The following is a 15,902-nucleotide window of genomic DNA, read 5'->3' on the forward strand; positions in this document are numbered from 1 at the left end:
TAAGTCAGCTATATACACATTTGGGTTTTTTGTTGATTTTCAAAGACATGTGATGTGTATTGTAACTTTTTTTTAAATTCCTTTTTTTTCAAATATTTTTAGTTGTATTCAATTTCATCCCAAGGCACAGTTGATGTGCAAGAAACAGCAGTAACAGTTAAAGTGAAATAGATCAGTATAGATGAGGATGTATGAAAAACTGATTATTATGCCAGCTTATGATCTTCCTATCTTGAATGCCTCACTCTGTCGCTCTCACTCTTTCTGTCTGTCTTTCTTTGTGTCTTTTCTGATTTCTCGCCCTCTTTTTTCATTTTGTCTCTGTATTTGTCTTATTTCATGCATGCACAAGGCATATTGTTACATTGTCACTATCCATTCTATCTGTCTGTTTCATGCATGCACAGGGTCACTATCCATTCTATCTGTCTGTTTCATGCATGCACAGCATGCCACAAGGCTATATAGTATATTGTTATCTTGTCACTGTGACAATTTGTTTTTCAAGACAGTGCAGTTTTATATTTCAACAGATTTTGGTTGAATGGAATGGTGTTCTTTCTTGTCCTCACAGTAAAATTGAATCCAAGTGGAGTGAACATGTGCGGCCTAACCAAGGAGACCTGTTCTACATTGATGTGGATGGCAAGACACGAGCCAGAAGTAACTCTCTTCCTCAGCCTCCTCCCTTGGCCCCACCACCCTCAGCCCCCAGCACAGATGCTGACCTCAGCCGACAAAACGGAGGGCGTCACAGTGATAGCGCAGTGGCTCCCTCTCGATTCCAGCGGGGCAGTGCCAGTGAGGAAGATGAGGAGGAAAGGCTTCGATCCCGTTCCGAACTACGTAAAAAGAGCAAGCAGTTGCAGCAGGCATTGCATAGAAAACAAGACCGTTTGAAGAATGGAGAAGTGAAGAGTGTGGAGCAGCTCAGAAAAAGCAGGTCAGCCAATAATGGTGAAACAGAGTCTGACCTTCCAGAACAGAATCATTCTAGAATGTTGTTATCACAGACTGCTGACAAAGCAGACAGAGTCAATGGCCAGGCTCAGGGCCACAAACACACCGGTGCTAGTCAACAACAGAAAAACAGTCCGCATTTCAAGGACGTTATTCTTGTGCCAGATTTCTCCAGACACACAGACTCTGCCAGCAAGCTGGCCAGTGGTGCTGAACTGTTTGAGTTGTTGCTGGGCATCGCACTGTGTCGCTACAGGCAGCGATCAGCAGCCACAGGCAGCAGGGAGGGTGGGGAGTCCCATGGAGAAAGCAAGGAACGTAAGCTGGTGGTCCAGGGGGTGGTCACCGGGTCTCCTGCTGACAAGTCTGGCAATGTACATAGAGGTCTGTAACATCAGCACTAGCAGTACTACTCATTAAATTGTTTTGATCAGATTGTTAATAATAGAATACTATGAAAGTTCTCATGCCTTGAACTTTCAGAGAAAATAAGGTATTCTCCATTACTATGTATGTATTTGAAACTACACTGAAACAGTCCAGAATTAAGGTACAGTTTTCTCTCCAGATTTTGCGTGCACGTGTTATAGAATTTAGTCCAGCCAGAAACAAATTTGGTGAGCAACAGAATGAAATGGATGAAGCTTAATGCATAGCTCAGTCTTCCTGAATAACTTACAGCACATTATCATAAATAAGGACAGAAGAACGCCATGGAAATAAAAATCACTCTGTAGTGCATTCAATAAACTTGGGATGAAGAGTTCAAACTTGTACGTATGTTTTAGTTGTTGGTCTTCAACTTGGTGAGGAAGCTGAACTGCACAAAAATATAATTGATGATCAGTATAAATACTGAGCTGTGGTCAGATGCATATCATCTTGTCAAGTGTATTGTTTTAATTTTTATGTCACGTTTAAAAGTTGGTAGTCTGTTGCTGTAAATAGCAGAAGATGATATTTTGGGCACTTCTGTTTGTTTTGTTTTGTTTGTTTTTGTTGGGGGTTTTTGTTGTTGTTGTTGTTTTGGTTTTTACAGTTGACTGTAGAGACAAGCCTTGGCTTGAAATAGAGATAGCTTTGTAATACACAGACCCCTGTTCACATAACAGGCTGGCAACTGTGCTTTTATCCTTCACATCTACATTTTCATTGAACATATTTGTGTGTGTGTGTGTGTGATTTTATGTCTCTGTGTTTATTAGTCTGGAAAGAGTGTTTAGAAATGTTTTCAAACAAGGTTGTTTGCTGTCACTTTTCACAAAGAATACTTTTATGAAAGATGAATTTGGATATCCCCTTTTTGTCCACACAGCAGTAAAATGATTTTGTATTGCACATGTAATGATGTACAGTCTGTTGAACAGTAGTCAAGAGGTTAGATTATCTGAAGTCTTAAAATTTTGTTGTTGTTTTTCTTTTTCTCTGACAAAACAGGTGACATGCTGTTATACCTGAATGGCCAAGAGGTTACCTGGTCTAATTTGAACAATGTTGTCCATGGCATAAAGAGAGAGGTAAGTTTGACTTGCTTCCTTGCCAGTATTCTGTGCACATTGCTCGGGTGTATGTTACTGTGTGTCTGTGTATCTACTGTATGCATGTGTATACATATATACATGTATTTTTCACTCACTGTGTGTGTGTTACTAACTTGCGTGTGTATGTTTTTGGAATTATATAATTTCATGTATTCTACAAGATCTAATTTTAATATTGTTATTAATTTTTGAATCAAGTTCATTACCACCAGTACTGGTCAGTATTTTAGTTTTGTTGTGTGTTTTTTATGGCATATATGAGAAATGTTTAGACTGCTGTCAGTTGTATATAAAGCAGTTGTAATCAGAACAGTCACCAAATCTTAAAAAAAAAACTTTTTTTAAAAATAAAAAGATGTTAAAACTATTTGTTGACTTGATAATTGATAATCTTCCAACACAGACACACGCACACACACACACACGCACACGCGCGCGCGCGCGCACACACACACACACACACGCATCCATGCACGCACACACATACTCACACATTTTTAAAAACACAATGAATCAGAGTGGTAATTCACCCATTACAGATGATGAAATCTGCTGTCATTGGCTTTGATCCTTGTTCAGCCTCTTTTACCCCCACCCCCTCCCCTCCCCCCACACCTCCCCACCTCTTGTAATTATTTTCAGTGCTTCCTTGTTATATACATGAATTTCAATGTTGACATTTTGGTGATTTTTTTTTCTTTCTTTTGTCAACACCCCACTGGACCCAGACCATAACATTTCACTAAATTATGAAAATATGTCACTCCCAATCCCACCCATTTTAATATATTTAGAATGTACTCCATGCTCAGGTGCGTCTGACCTTCCAAGTGCCCAAGATCATAGGCCCCACTGCCTGCAGTCAGGGCTTAGCTGTCTCCAACGGGTCCAGCCGCCTGCCAGCCTACCACAATTTGTGTCTGCTGGTGACTGGCCGAGACATCTTTAACCTGCAACAGCAGCTGCGGCAGCACAGCTGCATCGCCCTCTATCTGACCTTGTCAGGTGGCAGTGGTGGCGAGGAAACTCCTAATGTGAGTGGGACTGTGTGTTGTTTTGTCATTGTGACGGGCATAGGTGAAGAAGGATGGATGGGTTGGGATAGTGTTTGAAATTATCTGGGATAGAGGCAATCACAGAAATGATTGGGACAGTGGCAGGAGTAGATCAGGATAGTGGCAGAAATGGTCAACAGTTTACTTGAGATATTGGCTGAAATGGATCAGGACAGTGGCAGAAATGGATTTGGATCGCTGCAGAAATTGGACAGTAGCAGAAATATATATATATGGATAGTGGCAGAAGTGAATCCAGGTAGTGGCAGAACTGTATCGGGGGTTGTGGCAGAAAAGGATTATGATAGAGACAGAAATGTTGGTAAATTGGATCAGGAGGATATTTGCAGAAATGGATTGGGATATTGACAGAAATGAATTGGGATACTGACAGAAATGGACCGGATAGTGGCAAATTGGATAGTGGCAAAAATGGACCTGGACATTGGCAGAAACAGGATAGTGGTGGATATAAATTGGGATAGTGACAGAACTGGATTGGGATAGAGGCAGAAATAGATTGTGATAGTAACAGAAATGGATCATGATAATAAGAGAAATGCTGGGAGAAATAAGTGGGATAGTGGCAAAAATGGAGAGTTGGTTTGGCATTATAAACGAATACTGTGTATCACTGTGTATCACAAAGCCTAAAGAAGTGGCACTGGTAGGATCTGTTACATTATGCAAAGGGAAAAAAAGGGATGGTTTACAGGCAGACAAATATAACATTTCAAAGTAGACAAGTGAAGATTGACACTTTTTTATGATTTTTGTGCCAGTTGTTAGCATTGTATTTCTTTGAAAGACAGAATAGAATGTATATGTCTATTAGATTATTATAGTTTGGTCAGTTATGATATAACTCATTTTCAGAATGGGTAGTATGTTTCCTGGATTGCCATTCTTAGAATGATCTGTGGGGTTTTGCTGTTTCTTTTCATTTACAAATCATGTGTATATTTTACGTTGACTTTTTAACAATTTCAGAAGCCATTCTTTGCAGTCTTAGAAATAATTCTTTGTGGGGTTTTGCTGTTGTTCCATTTCTATTATAAGTCATGTTATGTTTTTATTTTCACATTCCTTTTTTAGATGTTAACATTTTTTTCTGTCTTGCAAGTACTGAAGTAGTTCATATCATGTACGCATTTTGCAATCCTTGCAAATAAAGTTTTCCATGATATTTGAGTTTGATTGGTTGTGTTGGCAATGTTTTTATCAACATTGTTGCCCCCCTCAACAGGATGACATTGTGTACTCCTTCCCTCCCCAAGAAGAGGCGCTGACTGACATCCGTGGCCTGTTCCTCACGCTCAACTCTTCACTTCAAGACAGTGTACAATCCGGTGCTGATATGTGAGTTAGGTCTTGTGGCTTTGTGCTCCTTTGTCTGACCCTGTACATCACCTGTTAGCTGACAGCTCTTTATACCTTTGCATTATTTGTTTACAAAGTGTGCGTTTCCAATTTCAACACAATTCTTTTCGTTTAAGCAATGTCTTATCTTGTCATGTGAAGCTTGATTTTTTTTTTTTTCTAAAATTATAGTGAAAAGGATGTGTGGTGTGAATTATTAATCATTTTATTGTTATGATTGTTATTTTCACTGGATCCAAAGTAGGGAAAGTGGATTAAATTTTTATTTGCACTGGATCTGGAACAGGGAAAGAGAACTAGATTTTAAGTGCCATAAAAAAAAATTCACAAGTTTTACTTGTCATTTTAAACATAAAGAGAATTCTTTTGTAGATCTTGTTGGCTGATTTTTTCACTGTACTCTTTTACATTTTATTTTCATACTGCAGTTTTTCATTCTGTGTAACATGTAAGTTATGATTTGTGCAGGGGTTTTATCTGTTCTTATATCTTCACAATTTTGTTTCGTTCTTGTTTGGTTTGTGTCTTTATTAAACTAGTTGAAATATGAAAATATGTGTTGACAAGTCTTATGCAATCCTTTGGTGATGGTGTGCTCACCAGTTCTACCCTTGTGGTTGGTGAAGAGACCGTCAACGTTGCCTATTATCAGCAGGGACGGGATATCTTCATTATGGCCGCACCTTCTCTCAGGTCAGTTTGAAATCTTCATGGATAGGACTGCTTCTGTATTTTAATGATTTCTGTACTGGTATTTTGGTGATTTTTTTGTTTTGTTTTGTTTTTTTGTTTGTTTGCATTTATTATATTTTTCTCCTTTAATTTGCTGTGTTTTATTTTTAGGACATGCACTTCAGTTCACTACCTTGTTCAGAACAATAGTCTTTCAGTTTCTTATGTCTCAGTAAAGTAGAAGCATGAAAGGTTGACAGCAATGTCAGAAATAAGTGAAGTTTTAATGGCTTCTGAAGGAGGACAATTTGAGTACAAATACTATTTATGGGTAAAGAAAACTTATGAGCCAGTGGCCTGGTGTGTGTTGTGTTCCAAGAGACTCAAATATGTGTCTAACATACAGAAATATTTTGATACTCATGAAGCGGATCCCTCACACAGAAATGGTCCAGCTACTCGAGCACCCAGAGCAGGAGTACTTTCAGTTAGCAAGATCTCTATTTAGTGTTCAAAGTGTTGGGTAATTTACATGTCATCATTTGGCATTGTTTAGTTATTCTGTCTTTGGATATTGTTGATGACATTACATGTTTATTTGTGCAGGGTTCCCTTGTGTTTGCTGCGTGGTGTGATGAGTGACGTGTGTAGAATGTTGACAACAGTATTTGGTTCTGTGGACAGGTGAGTCATCAGTGTATGTAGAGGTTTTTAAACTGTCTTTGCAGAGATTTTTAATTCACTCTTTTCTGCCAGATCGCTCCCCTTAAATCCCACAGAAACTGGCCATTTGTATAGGTTTTGAACAATTTTAAAGACTTTTTTTCCTGCATTACTCTGACCCAGTTGTAAGTAATAGTTCCAAGACATAGTTCATGCACATTACATTGGCAGTTTTGGATGTTTCTTACACCATGGATATCCTGATCAAGATCCAGGTGACACAATGTTGCCTAGTATGGTAAATAGAGCTGGTGAATACTACATCACACATACACCTGCATGCATGCACTCACACATGCTTAAACACACCCACACACACAAAACACTCGTACTACATCACACCAAGTAAAGTCCTATACCTGACATCAAGTAATGCGCATGCACAAACATCTATTCACACAAACACCTGTAGAACATTATGCCAAGGAAAGTCCTGCACCTTACACCAAAGTCGTCCTGCACCTTACACAAAGTAAAGTCCTCCTGCACCTTATGCCAAGTCAAGTCCTCTTGCACCTCACATCAAGTAAAGTCCTGTTCTACAGTGGAACCTTTCCATCTCTGCAGGGCGTTTCATGGAGGGGAGAGCAGTCAGCTGGACCAGGTGTTTGCGCTCTTCTTCCACCGTCTGCTGGGCCTGGCAGGGGTGGACAACTGTGGTGATGGGGGTGACAGCGAGTCCCTGTCGCTGAGTGCTCCTTCTTGGTTGCAGCTCAGCATGGATGGCATGTGTGCTGCCCCTTCACTGCTCTTGTCGGAGGAGAATCGGGTGTGTTGGTGTGGTCATTTAGTGTCTTTTCACTGTAAATGATAACAAGACACAAAAAAGATGTAGGGGTAGGTGGCTGGGGGAATATGAATAGAACTCGTGTGTATGAGAGTATGTGTGTGTGTATGTGTGAAGATAATTCTGTGTGTGCGTGAATGGGTCGATGTGAGTGTGCATGTACATGTGCGAGTGTGATTGTGTGTGTCTGAATGTGTGTGTGTGTGTGTGCATGTACAGTGTTTATTGATCTACATGAGTACAGAACATGTCCAAATTTTTCAAGTCCACTGTGAATAATAAATCTATCATCCCAATGCATATTGATCAAACTCAGAAACAAGTCGGTATACGTATATACTTTTCACCTCACCCACTTGTCCCTTCTCTTAACTACATGAAACAAAACAGAAGGGTTCAGTCCCAGTCATCACACTGAACATTATTGACAGTACATGATTTTTTTTTCTGTCTGGTCTGACTTCCAGTTGTTAGAATATTAACAGATCAAGCATGACCCTATCTTCCTCTGCCATTTTATGAATTGATTCTTGCCCAAATATTCCACAGGAATTTATTTTGATTAAAGCTCTGTGCAAAGAATAATGGTGCATTGCTTAGTGTATATTGCAACTTTTAGAATAGATTAATCTGAAATGTTTATTATTCGTGAAAATCATTTTGGATGTTCATCAGAATAGGTGTGTTCTGGTTTTGGTTTTCAGTTGATCTGTGATGAGATACTCAGTGAGTTTGAGGCGGCAGATTTTGATGACTTCATTGTGAGTATAATGAGCACAATATTTGATGCAGACACTTCAACATGGGAACATGCACTGATACCCCTCTTATCTATATGCCTGTGCCACACACACACACACACACACACACACAAGCGCATGCATACACACATACTTTAATTGTGCTTGTAAATGCATAGACACAGATATGTACACAAACGCCATCGCACCACTACCACCACCATCACACCATCTTCCACCCCCTCGGCCAAATTTATAGCAGTTTCTTGTGCAATATCAAGGAGACAAACATATACGCATTAATGTGCACACAGTGAGGTATACACACACACTTCCATGTTTTGGTGATAACTGGTATTTTAACTAATTATTCAGTTTTCTTCTGGGGAAAATGAAAACCTGAGTAGAAAAGCAATTCAGTATTCTGGAAACAGAGATACTTACCTGACTATTACGGATTCATGTTTTTGTTGTTGTTTTAATACAAATCTTTGCTAAAAAAAAAAAAAAAAAAAAGAAGAAGTTGTATCATGGGTCAGCAATACTAAGGTTGTGGACAGATAAGAATTAAAGTGATTTATTTTTATATTTCCAGAGTTATGTGTTCATGAGCAAAAGACACAAAAGGAAAGAATTGGAACTGTGTTTCAGGAAGAAAATGAGCTGTATCAACGCAGATCGTTCACTGTTCTGGGGTCTTGTCTTTTTTACAAGGTAAGTCCTGTTTTCCCCTGTTGGTAAGTCCTGTTTTCCCTGTTGTTAAGTCCTGTTTTCCCCTGTTGGTAAGTCCTGTTTTCCCTGTTGGCCTGTCTTGCCTTGTCTGTGTCTGTTTTCTGTCTCTCTCTTTTGCTCATTTTTCTTTCTCTTCTGTTATTCTTTCTGTACCATCTTGCTACAAGGTTCATAGAGGTTTTCTTCTTCTTTTTTTTTTAAGATTTGGTAGAAAAGAAATGCCTCTTATTTTATTTTATTTTATTTTATTTCATTTGATGATATCCAGTTTTGTAAACATCTACTGGAATTTAAATTTGGAAAAAGGTATGAAAAACAACTACAGAAAAACCTTATCCTGAAAGCATCATCTTACTTAAATCATGGTTATCTGGGAAAGTGATGATAATTCAGTTAAGGGGAATCAGACCACTCTCAGACTACAGTGCCTTTCCTCACAATAGTTTTGAATCATTCAAAGGAAGAAAAGAAAAAAAGACATGTGCAAACTAAAGATACTCTTTATTGTTGATATGATGTCATTGTCTGCTGGTTTGTCTCATCAAAAGAGTGCTTTTTTTTTGCTTTTTTTTTTTTTTTTTTTTGTAAATAAATGTTTAAAGTTAGAAGGGAGACACTCATAAAATTTCATGACTTCTTCAGGGGTTTTTGGGGTGTTTTTTTTTGTTGGGTTTTTTTTTTCATGTTGATTTGACCTTCAAATCTGATGTACAAAAATTGCATCATGCCTTCAGTATGCAGGCAGAAAGTTTGGAACAATGGAAAGGAAGACAGAGCACTTGGTGTAATTAATATTCAGAATCAATAACATGCACTCAGCATAACAGCAGAAAATTAACAAAACCCATGTGCATTCTTTGGTATGTTAAGTTGGTGCTTGAAGAATTTTGTGATATATGTTGTGTGACAAATGCAAAATAGAGCTAAATACCTTCCTATTGACTAATGTGCTTCTTGAACTTCTGCTGGCTGTGTGTGCATGTGTGTGTGTGTTTGCATGATTGTGTGCACACAAGCTTTGTGCACACACTTGTTTGTGTACATTATGTCATACTTGAATGCATAAATACTTAGGTAACTTGCATACACCACAAGCTCCCTTTGTGGGAGGTGTGAATGTCATTCTGCATTATTATTATAGAGCTCTAATGTGACCAATAGGTGTTGTGGTGTAGAAATGTATTATCATTATAATAATAATGATTAATGGTAATACTGATTAAGGAGATGTGACCAAGAGGAGTATGCTGTATTATTGTTGTCGTCATCATCGTTATGATTATTCTGATAAACAGTAATACTGATGATCAGACGAAACACCTTGTACTCTTCCCTCCCCAGAAATATCTAGTCTGCAGTCACCTGCCAGCGTCTGACCTGCGGGATGTGTACGGGTTCCTGAAGTGCCACAGCCTTCTGACCCTGGCCTCACGCCAGCCCATTGACGAGCTGGTCGTCTGGCAGGAGATGCATCTCACGCGTCGTGCCTCGCCCACAGCCACGGACAGCATGCCTGTGGGATACCGGGAGCCTGAGGCCCGGTGGTTCATGCTGATTGTGGGCATGGTGAGTGAGTGAGTGGTGGAAGGAAGGTTGGAAAATGTTGTGGCATGTCTTTACAATTAAAGGGGATTTTAGGTGTTTTTTTGTTGTTCTTTTTTGCTTTTTTTTTTTTTTTTTTTAATTTGCTTTTTTGTTTAAAAAAAAAAGTAATACAGGTTTGTATACAACTTCATGTGTTTAAGGTTAGTGCATGTCTTAACACTCAAAGGAATGTTGTTGTTGTTTTAAGTGGTATCGGTTTGAATATTACTACAAGTGTATAACGTTTTTGAATGTCTTTACATTGAAAGTTTTGTTTTGTTTTGTTGGTGGCTGTGTTGGTGTTGTTTTTTTGTTGTTGTTTTAAAAAAGTGGGACAGGTTTGAATATCAATTCAGGTGTGTAAAATTTGTGGTACATGTCTTACTAAAGAGACTGTTGTGTATTGTGTGTGTGTGCATTTTTTTGTTGTTGTTTTTCTTGTTTTTTGTTGTGGTTTTGGTTTTGGTTTTTTGTTTTGTGTTTTATTTTGTTTTTCTCCAGTTTATGTATAAGTGGGTGTGTTTTTTTCCTGTTTCCCATTCCAAATGTTTCTTTGTTGCAACTAATTTTGTGAACAAACTATATTATAAGAGTAAGGTTTATAAGTTTCTGCTTGTTGTACTGAGTGTTTTAGTGTTTATTGCTGCATTGTGTTATCATTGAATGAATAAAATTTGTTTTACCCCCCAAAAAAATTGAAATATTGAAAAATCCTGACAGTATCATGTGCATATAGAGCAGTCAGTTTCTGTTGTGCGTGTATGCCAGCAGAAATAATTTATGCTGACATTTTCTCACTGGCTACAAACAACATTTATCATAACCATAATCCTGACACTCACCACTATGTAATAGATATATATAGATATATGTAGATATAGATATACAGGTGTCAGCTTTGCCCTTTGTGTGTCACCAGAAGCACTTCATGCTGGCTACAGTGCTAGAAGCAGGGGGGTGTAGCCGTGGGGCGGTGGGGAAGCCGGGTCCCCACCCCCTGTTGGTGGACCAGGCCCGTGCTACCCTGGTACAACTGGACACCCAGGACTTGCACATGTCCCACTGCTGTCAGGACAGGTAAGTGCACTTGTCCCTTGAGTGCTCATGTACCCACTGCTTTCAGGACAGGTAGGTGCTTTTGTACTATAGATGCTCATGTGCAAACTGATGTCAGGACAGGTAGGTGCGTATGTACCCCACTGTGGTCAGGTCAGGTAGGTGTCCCACTGGCTTCTGTAAAATGCACACACACACACACACACACTCTCACACACTCTCACACACATCACACACACACACACACACACACACACACACACACACACACACACTCTTCCAGCAGACAAACACCAGCAGCAAAACACCCCAACAGCAAATGCATGATGCACGTTTTTTCCCTGTGTACAGACTGTTGGAGGAGCAGGACTCCCCCTTAACCACAAGCCCTGAGCGTTTCGTGACCCATGCCAAACAGGTCAAGGATGACGCTGGCAATGTGGTGAAATCCTCAGTCACTTCAAAACCTCGTAAGTTGTCTTTTGTCGTCAGTCTGCTGCATGCTACCTCCTTGAAACTGGGACTTTTTTTCCTTACATTTAAGTAATAATGGGCAATGGGCTCCACCTCCATAGCACAGGGGCCCAGAATGATATTGATATGGATATTAATTTGGCACCTGTCCTTGGTCAGAGACCAGGCTCTAAGCGCATTACACACTCAGTGGTTTACACAGTGCTTATCAGTATGTATGTTTGAGCATATGAGTGTGAGTGCATATGTTTGAGTACATCTGTGAATGTGTGTGTTACCTGTCTGCTTGAAACTGTTGAGTGTGTGGGTGGATGGGTGTCTTTGGATGAGAGTGGAAGCTGTGATAAAACAGTCGTACTTTATTCACTTCTATGAGAATATTTGGTGTGAAAGGAATATCAGACACTGAAAAGCTGTGAAAAAAATACTGGAACATTATCAGTTCTATTCAAGTTAGTTACACATAACTGCCCTCAAGACACACCTGTTCAGACAGTCATACAGTGTCGTATGAAATAGAGGTGTGGGTGTGTGCGTGTATCATGTGTTTGTATGCCTGCACATGCCATTGTGTCTGTGTGAGGGTGGGTGAGGCATGTGCGTGCATGTGTGTGTGTGTGTGTGTTCAATTTCATTTAATGTCTATCCACATTAAGTGATATTAGACATAAAGGGGAAAAAAAGGGGATGGATGCGGGGGGGGGGGGGGGGGGGGGATGGAAAGGGATGAAAACAGTACCATTCACAACATTAACTTAACAACAATCTGACTAAGAGAATAACTTTCCAACTCTAAAACATATAGGCGTTAAAATAATTTATAGAGATGGAAAAAATATATATAATAAAAATAAAAATAAAAACATTCAGAGGTTATAGCAACAATCCAATTAGACTATTTTACAAAGATTTGAAAAAGAAAAAAAAATCAGACAGCGATAAGTCCAAGATTCCTTGAGTTTTATGATATATGCTATCATTGTGTGTCGTTTTGAGATTTCCACTGTATATGCTGTCAATTTTTTGTTCCTCTACAGCCAGCCCTGGTCGATCAGGCAATGAAGGACCGTTCAAATACAGATCCAGTCCCAGAAGTGATCGCAGACCTGGTGAGTATTCTTCTTCTGTGTTCTTGGAATGCAACTTGAGTGGGCTTTCACATGCCTATTTCTGCTTTAACCTGCTGTGTTGGCAGCCATACTGGATCTCAGGGTGTTGCATGCTGGATATGTTCTTTCCTTAACCCACTGAATGCTGACATGGATTATGGGTTTTTTTATGTGCATGTTTGATCTTATGCATGTGTGTACACATGAAGGGGGTTCACACACCAGCAGGTCTGCACAAATGATGACCTGGGAAATTGAAAAAGTCTCGACCAGGATTTTGAAATTTGAAATCGTGCATCAAGTTTAGCTCCCACTAGCTTTAACAGGCAATGATACTTGATGTAAATGTGGTAAATGTTGAAGGTAGAATTACCCTGTCACTTCCAAAGCTTTTTTTTTTTAACATGCAGTGTAACCATATTTGCTGCTCTTCAGTGATGATCATTCAGTCCATCACAGTCCCTGTCTCACAGACAGCTTTTAAAACCACTCTAAACACAGTACCAGTACTTTTCAAGCAGTCTCTTCATAATACGGCACTCCATTCCAAATGCTGTATTCTATACATCCACATCTATTTCCTCCTTGCATATGTGTGTGTTTGTTCCATTTGTGTGTGTTCTTTGTGCTTTGTGTCTGACTGACATGTTGCTGAAAAGCGCTTTGAAATGTTTGCAAGCACTATAAAAATGTACTATTATGATCTATAGCTGTGAGCGCTATAAAAACATGCTATTACGATATATAGCATACAAAAAATGTACCATTATGATATGTGACGGTAAGCACTATAAAAACGTACTTTTATGATATATAGCCCTCCATCCTTTTCCCCCCACACAGCAACAGACAGTGACGCAGGCAGTGAAACAGGTGCCATGATCCGCCAGGGGAGTAAACTGTCCTATGGCTCCAATGACTCAGGTGGCAGTGGCAGCAGTACAGGAGCACCAAAGGTTTGCTTCACTTTTCTGATGCTTGAGTCTGAATGTTGCTTTTGGTTTAAGTGTGTGTGTGTGTGTGTGTGCATGCAAGCGTGTGTACGTGCGTGCTTGCTGTCGATGATGGAGACAGAACATGAATTAGCATTAAAGAGTAGAAAAAGGGAGAAGGAAAAAAATGTTCTTTGGAGTGTGTTGTTAGGTGTAAGTATATGTGTGCATATCTGATTTTCATTGTATCCCAAATTTTTAGAAAGCACATAATAAGTGTACATTTACAACTTATTGATGAACATTTTAAGATCTATTTGAAAGAACATAATTATTTGATTAGTCTCTCCAGCTGACAAATGGACACTCATATACATGCATGCGTGCACAAACGCACACACACACACACACACACACACACACAATAAGTGTCTGTAAAACTGCATATTGTTTCAAATGAACATTTAAAGATCTATTCATATGCACATAATTGTTTTGATAACTATCTCACTCTCCTGCAGACAAATGGACACACACACACGCACACACACACACACACACACACACACACACACACAGTTTCAATTTAGCAAGTAGGTGTCACTGCCTTTGGACAAATCCATTTATATATGCTACACCACATCTGCTAGGCAGATGCCTTACCAGCAGCATAACCCAGCATGCTTCGTCAGGCCTTGAGTGGATGCACAGATATATTTGTGTACCTATGAGATTGGATTTCTTCTACACAATTTTGCCAGACGACAACATTCTCATTGCCATGGCTTTTTTCAGTGTGCCAGGTGCGTGTTGCTCAGGGTTTTATCATCTCATCTCATCCGAATGACGAGACACTCAGTTTGACTTTCCAGTTGAACTTGGGAGAAAGGGCGAGAGCAGGATTCAAATCCAGACTGCCACGGCCTCTCTGTTTTGGCAGATGAGCGTCTTAACCATGGTGCTACCTTCCTACTTACACAGGCACGCACATGCACACACACACACAAACTCACTCACTCGCCCATTCACTCGCTCACGCTCACACACTGCAAAGTTACCACAAGTGGAGCAGAATGGGGCTGCCTAACACTTGCCAAATGACACCTCTGTTTATTTTGTTTGTTTCAGCCTAAAACTGGTCGTTTCAGTTCCTTGCTGGACGTATCCTCCATTGGTCGCAGTATGTCTGCATTACACATTGATACCATTGGCACACCAGGAACACAGGGAAAGTGAGGGCTCAGTTCATTTGTTTAGCACAGAAAACTGGTTGGTTGTAGATTGGAAAGCTTTTTGACTTATTGTGTGTAAGAGAGAGAGTGTGTGTGAATGTTTGTGGGTGTGTTTACGCGAGAGAGTGTGTGGGTGTTTTAGAGTGTAGGATGTAAGTGTGTGTGCGTGAGTGAGTATGTTGTGTGTGACTTGAGCATACAGTGTACATTTCCAGGGCGTTGTGTGTCCTTTCATGAAAGAGTTTTCACATCATATGACAGATTTCCAAAAGAGGAAGAAAGAAAAAAAGTTTTACCTCAGACTATGCACACAGTTCTGCTTGACAGGGCGATTATTAGTCTCAGGGTGGGCCACAGCAAGAAAAAATGCTGTTCAGGTTTGTTGACCTTAGCCTTTCAGCACCCCTGTATTTTGTAGGGAAATTGTTTCACCCTGAAGTCAGCTCTGATAATTTATGAGGACAGTGATTCAATTGAGGGCATCATGCTGATTTGGTGAATTTGATCCACTTGGTTTCCGTTTTCTCAGATTCAAACACTCCACAGTCAGCTGCCATTTTTTCTCTGTCTCTGGACCTCAAACTTGGAATCAGCTCCCTCTTTCATTTTGTCCTCCCTCTGCACTTGGGTATTTCAAGATTGGTCACTTTTCAAATTAGCTCTCTACTTCATTTCCTTCTTTCTAGTCTACAGTTTTTCAAGTTTTCCATTTAGATGTTCGTAAAAGTTTTGTCTTTGATCCCACAGAATCAGTGTTATGCTTGCCTGTGAATGACCAGGGTGAAAGCCTTTTGATTTGTGTCTGGACATGATTCAGAACTGTACATATACCTGTTATTGTTTTATTATCATTATTTTTATTACTATTATTATTATTCGTTATTGTTATTACTACTGTTGTTATGAATTGCCTTGCAGTATAATT

At 39.6% G+C, this 15,902-nt stretch overlaps 1 protein-coding gene across 1 annotated transcript in view; it reads left to right on the forward strand.

Annotated features, from left to right (window-relative positions):
- The window catches only part of LOC143298715 (protein inturned-like), a 28,330-nt gene that overhangs the window by 679 nt on the left and 11,749 nt on the right, over positions 1 to 15,902 (forward strand). Inside the window, exons 2-16 of the mRNA XM_076611624.1 lie at positions 575 to 1,344; positions 2,398 to 2,477; positions 3,314 to 3,535; positions 4,803 to 4,915; positions 5,540 to 5,629; positions 6,215 to 6,292; positions 6,899 to 7,100; positions 7,823 to 7,879; positions 8,510 to 8,572; positions 9,932 to 10,156; positions 11,094 to 11,251; positions 11,582 to 11,700; positions 12,742 to 12,813; positions 13,657 to 13,769; positions 14,874 to 14,977. Of these exons, the coding sequence (XP_076467739.1) occupies positions 575 to 1,344; positions 2,398 to 2,477; positions 3,314 to 3,535; positions 4,803 to 4,915; positions 5,540 to 5,629; positions 6,215 to 6,292; positions 6,899 to 7,100; positions 7,823 to 7,879; positions 8,510 to 8,572; positions 9,932 to 10,156; positions 11,094 to 11,251; positions 11,582 to 11,700; positions 12,742 to 12,813; positions 13,657 to 13,769; positions 14,874 to 14,977 (2,466 nt within the window). The remainder of the gene's footprint in view (positions 1 to 574; positions 1,345 to 2,397; positions 2,478 to 3,313; positions 3,536 to 4,802; positions 4,916 to 5,539; positions 5,630 to 6,214; positions 6,293 to 6,898; positions 7,101 to 7,822; positions 7,880 to 8,509; positions 8,573 to 9,931; positions 10,157 to 11,093; positions 11,252 to 11,581; positions 11,701 to 12,741; positions 12,814 to 13,656; positions 13,770 to 14,873; positions 14,978 to 15,902) is intronic.

The sequence above is a fragment of the Babylonia areolata genome, chromosome 24, assembly GCF_041734735.1.
Source record: "Babylonia areolata isolate BAREFJ2019XMU chromosome 24, ASM4173473v1, whole genome shotgun sequence".
Taxonomy (NCBI): Eukaryota; Metazoa; Mollusca; class Gastropoda; order Neogastropoda; family Buccinidae; genus Babylonia; species Babylonia areolata.